The sequence below is a fragment of the Ranitomeya imitator genome, chromosome 2, assembly GCF_032444005.1.
Source record: "Ranitomeya imitator isolate aRanImi1 chromosome 2, aRanImi1.pri, whole genome shotgun sequence".
NCBI classification, from domain to species: Eukaryota; Metazoa; Chordata; class Amphibia; order Anura; family Dendrobatidae; genus Ranitomeya; species Ranitomeya imitator.
The window spans coordinates 250771903-250783702 of record NC_091283.1 but is presented as its reverse complement, the minus strand read 5'-3'; the positions used below and the strand labels follow the sequence as shown (position 1 = coordinate 250783702).

Here is an 11800-nt window from a genome sequence, read left to right as displayed (position 1 = left end):
GATTATGCGGCGTCATGGGCCATGTGGGAAAGTTGGTTGTTTCAATGCGGCTCGGCTGAGTCAGATAGCGACAGGGCAATGGCGTTATTGGCACTGGTAGGTAAGGTCGTGGAGTGGGGTTGGTCCGTGTCTAGGTTAAACAAGTTTATAGCAGGTTTGGCTTTTGGTTTTCAGTTGCAAGGATTGAGGGACGTCACAAAGGACTTTGTTATACGGCAGGCGTTGAAAGGTTTTCGTAAGGGTAATTCGACTTTTGATAAGCGCAGGCCCATTTCTTTTGGGTTGTTGCAGCGGTTAGGGGAGGCCTTGGGCGTCATTTGTTCATCTCAGTTTGAGGTGGTACTGTTTCAATTGGCCTTTTCTCTAGCGTTTTTTGGTGCTTTGCGTCTGGGTGAATTGGTTTCCCCGAGCAAGGACAGGTCAGGTGGTCTTTTGGCGGAAGATGTGGTTTTTTGGGAAGGGGGAGTTGCCTTTTGGATAAGGCGTTCAAAGACGGATCAGCTAGGTAGGGGAAAGAAAGTAGTGCTAGGAAGGGTGGCGGGTAGCGGGATGTGTCCGCAACGCTGCTTAGAGGCATATTGGAATTTGTCATCAGTCAGGTCAGGCCCTCTGTTGCAACACCAAGAGGGGGATTTCTTGTCACGTTTCCAGTTTGTAGCCATTTTGAAGAAGGGCTTAGGTTTGCTGGGTGTTAACCCGGAAAATTTCGGCTCGCATTCTTTTAGGATTGGGGCCGCATCTGAGGCAGATGGTTTGGGCCTTGGGCCGGAGGTGATCAAGAAAATAGGCAGATGGAGTTCTAATCGTTACCTGTCTTATGTGCGGCATTAAATCAACAATGCGGGGTGAAGAGGGACGTCTTTGCGGATTGTTAATTATGGTTGTGTTTTTCAGGTCGTACCCCTCTTTTGGCGTGGATTGTCGGACACTCTTTCGTTTATTGGGGCGCCCTCCGGGCCGATGCGCGCGCGAATGGTAGGCAGCTGGGTTTCGGCCGAGAGGCAGTGATCATCCGTTGGATGGGGACTCGTGGTATGTCGTGGCGTAGTTTTTTGCCGGAATTCTCCCGCGCCGCCCGTCTGGATCGCCCTCCGGATATTTTAGTGGTTCACTTGGGGGGTAATGATTTGGGGGCAAAACCCGTGAGGGAACTCATTCGGGATATCCGTTATGACTTGTTGAGGCTGTGGGTATCTTTTCCCGGTATGCTGACTGTGTGGTCAGACATTGTGCCGCGGAAGACGTGGCGGGAGGCCCGTTCCCATAAAGGGATTAACAGAGCCAGGGTAAAATTGAACAGGATGGTGGCGAGTTTTGTGTCCCGGAATGGGGGTATTGCCGTGAGGCATTTCGAGCTGGAGGCCGGGGTCGGTAATTTTTGGAGGGATGATGGAGTGCATCTTAATGAGATCGGGATGGATTTATGGGCGCTCGGTCTACAGGAAGGAGTTGAAAGAGCTTTGGCGGTGGTGGGGCACTCACGAGCCTGAGGTGGTCAGGGCTGTTCGTGTGTGGCGGGGGGTGGGGTTCTTGGAGTTGGTGATGATGCTGATAGGGTTGATCTGGCTTTTGGTACGGGCTCTGGACGGGGTGTTTACCTCGGGAGCTTTGTGGTTGGTTTGCCCGAAATGGGTTACATGGTGCCCTCGAGCTGGTGGTTACGGCTGAGGGTAAATACGTGTTTTTTGTAAAAATTTTGGGTAGGCTCTCTGCCTATTATGAGCCAGATTTTTTAGCTACAAGAGCCCCCCCCTCGAGGTTTTATATATTTACTGTTTACATGTTGTTATTTATGTATTTGTTTGTTAATAAAATGGCCGCTGTGGCCAAATTATCCAAAAAGAAATTAACGTGGTGGTGTGTTTTCCTGGGTAATAGATGGAGGGGTTAAGAGGGGCAAGGTAGTTGGGGGTGGGGGATGCTTTACGGAAAGGATCCTTTATTGGCCATACGCGGTCAAGAGGGGGGGCTGTATGGGGCGCAGCTAAAAGGAGGCCCCCACATGACTGCGTTGCCATGGGAGCAGTGCAGTAGGTTTTCTTTTAAAAAATAAAGGTGTTATTGAGTAAAGGGGCCCGGGGATTGGAAGAGTAGGATTTGGGGTGGGGATTTATGCAAAAAGGGAGGTGGGGGCTTGGGAAAGTGCGGGAAAAGGGGAGATCAGTTACCTTAGACGGGCGAAGTGAGTCCCTCCCACCCTCCCTGTTTTAGCGGTTCTATGAGGCAACGTAGCTTTAGGCAAGATCGGCGAGTTCGTCAATTCTTAAGATAAAAAAAAAAAAAAAAAGGGGTCTTTTGAATTATATTTCTTTTCTGTTGATTAATTGAAGGCAAGCATTCTGTATTATTGTCACAGTGGCGTTGGTGGGGGGTGGGGTTCTTGGAGTTGGTGATGATGCTGATAGGGTTGATCTGGCTTTTGGTACGGGCTCTGGACGGGGTGTTTACCTCGGGAGCTTTGTGGTTGGTTTGCCCGAAATGGGTTACATGGTGCCCTCGAGCTGGTGGTTACGGCTGAGGGTAAATACGTGTTTTTTGTAAAAATTTTGGGTAGGCTCTCTGCCTATTATGAGCCAGATTTTTTAGCTCCAAGAGCCCCCCCCTCGTGGTTTTATATATTTACTGTTTACATGTTGTTATTTATGTATTTGTTTGTTAATAAAATGGCCGCTGTGGCCAAATTATCCAAAAAGAAATTAACGTGGTGGTGTGTTTTCCTGGGTAATAGATGGAGGGGTTAAGAGGGGCAAGGTAGTTGGGGGTGGGGGATGCTTTACGGAAAGGATCCTTTATTGGCCATACGCGGTCATGCAATAACAAGCGATCAAAACATTGTGTTAGGGTTGGTGGAACGCACCGAATATATATATTAATTAGAAGAATTTGGTGCGTTCGCAACCCGGGATCCACCGTGCAGGAAAGCACCTGCAGCTAGATCTGGCGGTACTATATAGTAGTATAAACAGACTCTGTTACTTCACAGAGTCTGTTAGCAGGGATAACGCTGTGCCCTGTTAGGCTCACAGAGCTACTTAGTAGAGCAGATGGTGGTCATGCAGTCAAATGCAAACATGAAACTCCTCGCCAGAGGTGCCAGCTGTCACGCCCTACAGACGTGTCTATCAGGTGGACCCACTGGACCGCAAATACAGCGGTTACTGATACCAGGAAGGGAGAACCAGACCAGGAAAGCAGGTTCAAACGCTTTATTGTACAGTAATACAAACACTAGGGGAGACACCCCAAAGGAAGGCCACAGGGCCACAACACCAGAAAGCCTCTAAGGAGACCAAGGCTTGGAGTGACCCCTATACAGGGATTTCCCCTAGACCACCAATAGAGGGTCCGATGAGGCAGACACCTGTGTTAAACCGACCTAGGAGGTAGGAAGAAATTAATAAACAAAATAGGGCTGAATGTAGAACTTGGAAGCAGGAAGAAGACTGCAGGGAACCACACAGGATACTGGACTCCGGATGCTGTGGAGACCAGACTCGATCCTAGGGAAAAAGGAACACAGAGTAAGACAGGCAAATTGGACTGATAAGCCTAGCAGGATAAGACCTGGAGCAGCAACTTCAGGATAATAGAAGTTGCCCAGGCGGCGTCCAGGAGTGACTGAGATCCTTATATACCTCCAGCCTCCAGGTGATAGGCTGGGAGGAGGGGCAGTGAGTAGGGAGGGGATGATCCTTTAAGAAGCCAGAGAGCTCACCTGCCCGCCCCCTATGCACTCCCTAGGAGAGGGAGAGAAAGGAGGAAGTGCAGCAGACATGGGAGCAAGGACCCCGGCAGCATGTCTGCAGGGACAGACCCCGGAGCGCCGGCGGACGACCGGAGCGTGACCCTGCTGACTAAGGACAGGACCAGAAGAGGTAAGAGCAGGCGGGGAAGAGAAAGAAGGCGCCCCGGACTGCGAGGTGGTGACAGTACCCCCCCTCCAGGCCCCCCCGGGCGGCGACTGGCAAAGAACCGCCGTAGGAGACGAGGAGCATGGACGTTGCCCTCCGGCTCCCAGGACCTCTCCTCAGGACCAAACCCCTTCCAGTCGACCAGGTACCATGTGGCACGCCCTCTCTTCTTCACGTCCAGGATGGCACTGACCTCATACTCGTCATTGGCCGAAATCGGAGGAGGACGCTCTCCCGGATCCTGGGAGAAGCGGTTGAGGATCACAGGTTTGAGGAGGGAACGATGGAAAGAATTATGTATTCGCAAAGAAGGAGGCAGTAGTAGCCGATAGCACACATCGTTGAGTCTCCGGGACACCTCGAACGGTCCGATGTACCGAGGTCCGAGCTTGAAGGAGGGCACCTTAAGGCGGACGTACTTGGCTGATAACCATACCTTGTCTCCCGGTTGAAACATCTGGGCATCAAGTCTTCTCTTGTCGGCATGGTCCTTCATGCGCTGGGATGCTTTCACAAGAGCCTCACGAGTCTTGTTCCAGATGTTGGCGAAGTCGCGAGCCACGGCCTCTGCTGCAGGATTGGGAGTCGCGATGTCCAAGGGAGTCGGGATCCTCGGGTGTTGCCCATATACAATAAAAAATGGAGTGTTACGAGAGGACTCACCAACATGATTATTGTACGAGAACTCCGCCCAAGGCAGTAGGGACGTCCAGTTGTCGTGGTGTGCGTTGACAAAGTGTCGTAGAAAACCTGCCAACACCTGGTTTACCCGTTCCACCTGTCCATTAGACTGTGGATGATAAGCCGAAGAGAAGTCCAAGGCAATATCGAGTTTCCTGCAGAGAGACGGCCAGAATCGGGACACGAATTGTACTCCCCTATCGGAAACAATGTTGGAGGGTAACCCATGCAACCAGAGGATATGTTGAACAAACAACTCGTCCAGCTTGGGTGCCGAAGGAAGACCAGGCAGAGAAACGAAGTGACTCATCTTGGAAAATCTGTCCACCACGACCCAGATGACAGTATTCCAGTAGGGAGATCCGTGATGAAGTCCATCGCAATGTGTTGCCATGGTTTTGATGGTATAGGCAAGGGCAAGAGTTGACCGGTGGGAAGCCGTTTGGGGGTCTTGTTGCAGGCACAGGAAGAACAGGCTGAGACGTAGTCTGACACCTCTTGACGCATCCCAGGCCACCAGTAGTGCCGACCGATCAACTGTAGAGTCTTTGTCAGACCCGCGTGGCCGGCTAGTAAGGAGGAATGTCCCCAGCGAAGGATGCGTTCTCGACTCAGTTCGGGCACCAGCGTCTTACCAGGAGGTACCTGCGACAGTCGAAGCGGTGCAACCATGATCACCTTGGATGGATCGATGATGGGACGAGGTTCCTCCTCCTGATCGTTGGTAAGAAAAGACCGGGAGAGGGCGTCAGCCTTGATATTCTTATCTGCGGGACGAAAATGAAGACGGTAGTCAAACCGAGCAAAGAATAAAGACCAACGGGCCTGACGAGGATTGAGCCTCTGGGCAGACTGGAGATAGGCCAAGTTCTTGTGGTCGGTGTAGATCACCACCGGGTGCACCGCTCCCTCTAGGAGTTAACGCCACTCCTCGAAGGCCATCTTGATGGCAAGCAACTCACGGTCACCAATGGAGTAATTCCGCTCACAGGGGGTAAAGGCCTTCGAAAAGAAGCCGCAAGAGACCATGCGTCCGGAGGCGACTTTCTGCGTGAGGACGGCCCCGGCACCTGTGGAGGATGCGTCCACCTCCAGAAAGAACTGCTTCTCAGCGACGGGCCTGTGCAGGGCTGGTGCGGAGGAGAAGGCCCGTTTTAGTGCCTGGAAGGAACACTCGGCCTCTGGCGTCCATCCATTAGGCTGCGTTCACATTAGCGTCATGCGACGCTGCGTCGCCGACGCAACGCACGACGGATCGGAAACGCACGCAAAAATGCACCTTTTTTGACGCAAGCGTCGGACGGATGCGTCGTAAAACGCAGCGTTTTTTGTGCATTTTTGTTGCGTTTTTACAAAAAACGCAGCGTTTTACGACGCATGCGTTGTCAAACAATGATTATATCTTTACACACAATTTAGTGTCTAGACACTAGATAACACCACCAATGAATAGAAGAGGGTGGGTCTAGTGTCTAGACAATCGATAATGCCACCAATGGGTAGATGAGGGTGGGTATTAATGTAATAGTGGTATATATACCCCGGCATAGATTATTTCCAACCATAGAGCATCAAGATGGATCGTTCCATGGAGAGTGTCTACCTCAATTTTGAGCTGGAATTAGCCCTTGCTATTGCCTATGCTATTGCCTGTCATGAACAGAGGAAAAGAGACAAACTACGGAGAAGGAGTAGTCGGCGTTTTTGGCTACACCCTATAGTGGAAGTCCGAGAGAGTCGTGGAGCCTACCATTGTCTGTTTGGCGAGTTAAATCACAACCAGGAGAAATACTTCGAGTACACCAGGATGTCTCAAAACAGCTTCCGATATCTGCTGCGTCTGGTGGAAGGAAGCATTTCCAGGCAGGACACGCAGCTCCGTAAATCGATTTCCCCCGAGGAACGTCTGCTGGTGACTCTACGGTACGTAATGGAATGTGAAGGATTTATATGTTCTTGCCATTTTTTAAAGTAACGTGTTTTTGTTTTGTGGGGTGGGGGATTGTAATTAAAAATGAAAAATTATTTCATAACAATGTAATTAATTACATTTATTTCTTTTTCTTCTTGTCAGTTTCCTTGCTACCGGAGAGACCTTGAGATCACTGCATTTCCAGTTTCGTATTGGAGTCTCCACAGTCTGGTATTATTGCCGACACATGCCGCGCATTGTGGGACAACCTCCGGGAGGAATTTTTACCCATCCCTACAACAGAAATATGGCAGGCCAACGCCCAAAAATTTGAACAAGTGTGTTCTTTCCCTAACTGTATTGGAGCCGTGGATGGGAAGCACATTAGGATTACCAAGCCTTCAAGAAGTGGATCTCTTTTTTTTAATTATAAAAAATACTTTTCCACCGTGCTTATGGCAATTGCAGGTGCGGACTGCAGGTTTCTCGCTGTGGACATTGGAGCGTTTGGCCGTGCAAATGATTCACGGACATTTAAGGAGTCAGACATGGGCCGAAGATTATACGAGAACAATTTTAATTTCCCCCAGCCACGACCTCTTCCCAACACCGAAGGCCCGGCCCTGCCATTTGTTGTGGTTGGGGATGAGGCTTTTCAAATGAGTGGCAACCTACTTAAACCGTACTCCAGTCGGGGGTTGGACCGCACCAAAACTATTTTTAATTATAGACTGTCCAGGGCCAGAAGAACTGTTGAGTGCGCCTTTGGCATCCTGGTCTCCAAATGGCGTATCTTAGGATCTGCCATAAATTTGAAAATTGAGACAGTGGATGAGGTGGTGAAGGCGTGTGTGGTTCTCCACAATTTTATTATTGATAAAGAGAGAGTCAACATGGAACTCGATGAACCCATACCAAATCCATTGCCTGATTATCAAGATCATCCTCTGCGGACAACTGTGGAGATTGCTCATATGAGGGACCAATTTGCTGCATACTTTGTTTCTGATGTTGGGCGTGTTTCATGGCAAGATCAAATGGTTTAATTCATCTTGTTATTACGATGTCATGTAAACACTGTGGCGTCCATGTCATTTAACCATCCTATGTTTGGTTATTGTTATGTCCCCTGATTTTCTAATGCGTTGTGTTTTGAAATAAAGTTCTTGTGCCTTTCCGTTTTCACAAAAAAAATCTCCCATATGTTTTTCCATAGTAATAGAATTGTAAAATCCATTTTTAGTGAAAGTAATGTGTGTCCCACAAAATTTATGTGAGCACCAGTACCCAAATGGACTGTGACAAAACAAATAAATTTTTCAGCCGTGTGTACCATAGTTTTGAACGTATAACATGATCGGCTACCACCTTGTCAACCATTTTTAATCCTGCAGACTATTTTCATATGGAACCTGGCTTGACAAGGAGGGAGACGATCATGTTTGCAAAACTCTACAGAGTTAACACTATTGTACTCAGGATGCTAGAATACGTCCAGAGTCAAATAGTGGCGACACTGTGAACATTGCTTCCACCTCACCTGACCAATATTCTTAAGGTACATTAATAAAACTATTATCCAACGATACCGACCAGTGATACGACTGGACCAAGATCGTTGTTTAGTTGTCGCTGCTGGAGAGCTGTCACACAGACAGCTCTCCAGCGACCAAAAAAGAGCAACTCCCATGTAATCTGGGTAATGTTATGAAGCGCATGGCCGCACTCACGATGTTTACCATTGTAAATGTAATGTTAAAAAATACAAAAAAACATTATATTCCGGTGTGTGACACGTCCATCGCCGTCAGCTTCCCGTACTGTGCCAGCCCTAAAGCACAGCACAGCGTTTATTATTAAGTCAACGGTGTGCTCAGCTTTACGGGCGGGAATCACAGTGTCAGTGCGGAAAGATGACGGCGAGGGACGTGGTTGACACCTTTTTATATTTGTGGGGTATTGTTCACTTTTTATTTGAGTGTTTAAAACACTGCGCTACTAACCCAATATTCCCTTGTTTAAAACAAAGACATCGCTGGATCGGTGTCTAACTCGCCGATCCAACAATGACAGCGTGTGATCAGTTACCCCAAAAAATTCCAAATCATTCGCTGACACCAAAAATCTCACAGCAGGTGCTCAATTGTTTTACGATTTCAGAAAAGATAACGTTGGTTACACACAAAAACCAACTTTATCTATACTGAAATCGTTGTGTGATGGTACATTTTAAACTTGACATATTGAGCAATGCTGTTTGTGTTTGTAACATCTGATAGTACACTGAGCGACAGCCCTATAAAACAATGAAAAAAAAAATTGATAACATATTGTCAGACATTGCACATCAGGTGTTACAAAGACAAGATTTGTGTATACGGCGCAAGGTGTGATTTGGTGCAAACTTTATTTGAGACAATAAAAACACATTTTTAAAAAAAAAAATAACATTTTTATTTAGGGACACAAAATAAAAAATGGGAAAATGTAATTAGGGGGTATCTACATCTGCTATTAAAGGGGATTGATATCCCCCACTTTTTGGGGGTGTTGAGGAGAACGAGGAGGAGGACGAGGGGGAGGAAGCAGCATACTCTATCACACTAGACGGGATGCCGACATCAATCCAGGCAGTTGATGGTGGCGAGACTGCCAAAGCAGGAGGTGAGGGAGGAGGAGGGACGACCAGTGTCCTTGGCTGGCTACTCCGGCTCCGGGTCGACCCAGGCTGTGTAGATGGTGTACTCCTTGTAGACCCAGGCTGGGTACTGGGTGTACTCCGTGTAGACCCAGCCTGGGTACTTGGTGTGCTCCGGGTCGACCCAGGCTGTGTTCTGGTGGTAGTTTGGGGAGCAGCCATAGCCAAGGTCGTAGTGCTTGTCGTCGTCGTCGTCTTCTTCTTTTTCTTCCTCCTCTCTCCCTCTGGGTGTGGGTCGGCCTCCCGTCTGTGTGCCCTTGAAGGCCTGTCATGCTCTGAACTTTGGGGCTCTGTTCTGTGGTGGCGGTGGCGGTGGCCCTCGGCACGCGGAGCTCTGTGGTGGTGCTCTGCAGCAGGAGTCGGAGTCATGGCAGCCAGCGATGGTACTGCGGGCACATTTGTCGCCGACTGCATGACCCGAGCCTGCTGCAGAGCAGTGACATATACATTGTTGCAGCCCTGCATGACCGAAATCTGGAGTTCCGGCGTAAGATGTTCAACCATGCCGTTGTGAATGGCATTAAAAAAATGTTTGGCCGGCCTCGAGAGATCCGTTTCGATGTTTTCAAGACGCATTTCGATATTGAACATTTTATCGCACAGCGCCTTGAAACCATTCTGAAATACGGTGCTCAAATGTAAAAATTCGGGCATGACCGCCCTGTCCGAGGCCCGCTGATGCTGTCGGGAAGACCCGAAGGAAGGAGCGACAGAGGCCTCGGCCAGGGGAACATCTGATGGACCGGCTGCCGGTTCGCCAGATTGTGGTGGTGCAGACCTGCTCTCGCTGTGGGATGGCTGCGACAGTTCAGATGGCGCTTCACAAAGGACCGCTCCAGAGGGTCGGACAGTCTCGCGGGTGCTGCTGTGTGTTCTGTGAAAACATAAGGAAACCATTAGTATACTAAATATCACATTTCACATGCGTCATTAATAAACTTTACCGCCAGGTATCCATTGCCGCCATTAATATTAACCTATTTTTAATATTGACACTGCATATGCACCATCAATATTAAAAAAAAATTCATTTATTTATTCAAAATAGTCACCCATGGTTGCGGTTTGTAACGCCAGACAATTATGCTTACGTTGGAACTGCCATGACGTCACGGTCATGTGACCGAGACGTCATCACAGGTCCTGCGAGCTGAGCAACCATGGGAACATAACCTGCTTTGCAGTGGAATGTATGACGTATCTATTATATTTTACTTTTTTGTGTATAAAAAATCTGGGATACACCTGGATAGCCACTATACTACTCCACTATGAAATATTGGCTGGGCATGGCCAATCTACTATCTTTCTGTGTTCTGTATACTTCAGATTTCAGGGAAATTGCTAGTAAGTCAAGCTCACCATTGTAGTAATCCCAGAAGGGAGCCGCTGTGTCAAGTGTGAGAAGACCAGAAATGAATAAAAAATTCGAGGTCACCGAGGCGTGAAAAGTAAAAACAAAATACTTTATTCACTTCAATCAGAAGCAGAGGATGAAACATCTGCACAATACAATAAAAACACTATCTACGCGTTTCAGGTCTGATGTTCCCTGTCTCCTGAAACGTGTAGATAGTGTCTATTGTATTGTGCTGATGTTTCATCCTCTGCTTATGATTGAAGAGGATAAAAGTATGTATTTTTTATGTTTCACGCCTCGGTGAACTTGCCTTTTTTTCTTCATTTCTATACTTTGTACTTGCCAAAATAAATGGCTGGGCAATAAGCTACGTGGCTGGAATGTAGTATGTGAATATGCATGTTGTAAAAACTAGGTGTGTGCATAGGTACTATACTTACTCTCTGCTTTCAAGGACCGGTCGCAGGAACTGCAGTATACGGTTGTACTTGTACACCGAGGTCCTTGAAGCTGCAGCACCACTACGGGTCTGTCCCTCCTTTTTCAGGCCCCTCCTGAAGCGGTCCTTCATGGAGCGCCATCTGGTCCTCAATTGTTTAACTGTGTATAAAGATAAAAAATAAAAAAGGTTTTAGATAATATATTGAAAACGATTACGCAACCGTGTGCAATCCCAATAGAAGACATCACAGACGGTTGTGTAATCCTGGCATGATGGGTCACAGCAGCATTTTGGAAATACTTACGGAAACTAGCTTTGGCCTTGGGGGAAGCGCTGTCGAAGCCATCCCACAGCGATTGTGCCACCTCTAACCACAGACGCCGCAATATGCCCTGGTCCGCGTGCCGGGGGTCACGGCTGTCCCACAACGGGCCCCGTGCTTCAATGGATACCACCATCATGTCAATATCCAATGGTTCATCCAGGGCCCGTTGTGAAACCTAGAATAAATGGAAAATATTAATGTTTGCAAGAAAAAAATAATTGTCCCTACCTCCTCCAACACCACCTACCACAAACACCACCACCCCCTCCCACCACCCCCCATACCCGCAAAAACAAAAAAATTACAGAAAAAAAATGAATAGGTTTGAAAGAAAAACTTACTCTCCGTCCTGCAACCACAGCTTGGCCCCGTGGTCCCTGCTCCCTCTGTTCCTCCTGGTCCTCCTCCTCACTTGAAGAAGCCTGCAAAATAGTTTACCAAAAAGTTGAGTGACCCATCTACAAATGACAG

At 48.2% G+C, this 11800-nt stretch overlaps 1 protein-coding gene across 7 annotated transcripts in view; it reads right to left on the bottom strand.

The window, feature by feature from the left end:
- Nucleotides 1–3197: 3197 nt before the first annotated feature.
- Nucleotides 3198–11800, bottom strand: part of LOC138662924 (gastrula zinc finger protein XlCGF53.1-like) — a 32139-nt gene continuing 23536 nt past the window's right edge. For 3 of the 7 annotated variants that reach the window (XM_069748928.1, XM_069748929.1, XM_069748930.1), the window contains 4 exons: nt 11671–11751; nt 11309–11504; nt 11003–11162; nt 8881–10076 (listed from right to left, as the gene is read on the bottom strand). In XM_069748928.1, coding sequence (XP_069605029.1) covers nt 8996–10076; nt 11003–11162; nt 11309–11504; nt 11671–11751 — 1518 coding nt within the window. In that variant the 3' untranslated portion in view covers nt 8881–8995. Of the gene's footprint in view, nt 3501–8879; nt 10077–11002; nt 11163–11308; nt 11505–11612; nt 11752–11800 lie in introns of those variants that run through there. The other 4 variants (XM_069748931.1, XR_011318093.1, XM_069748932.1 and 1 more) reach the window with 4 other exon arrangements.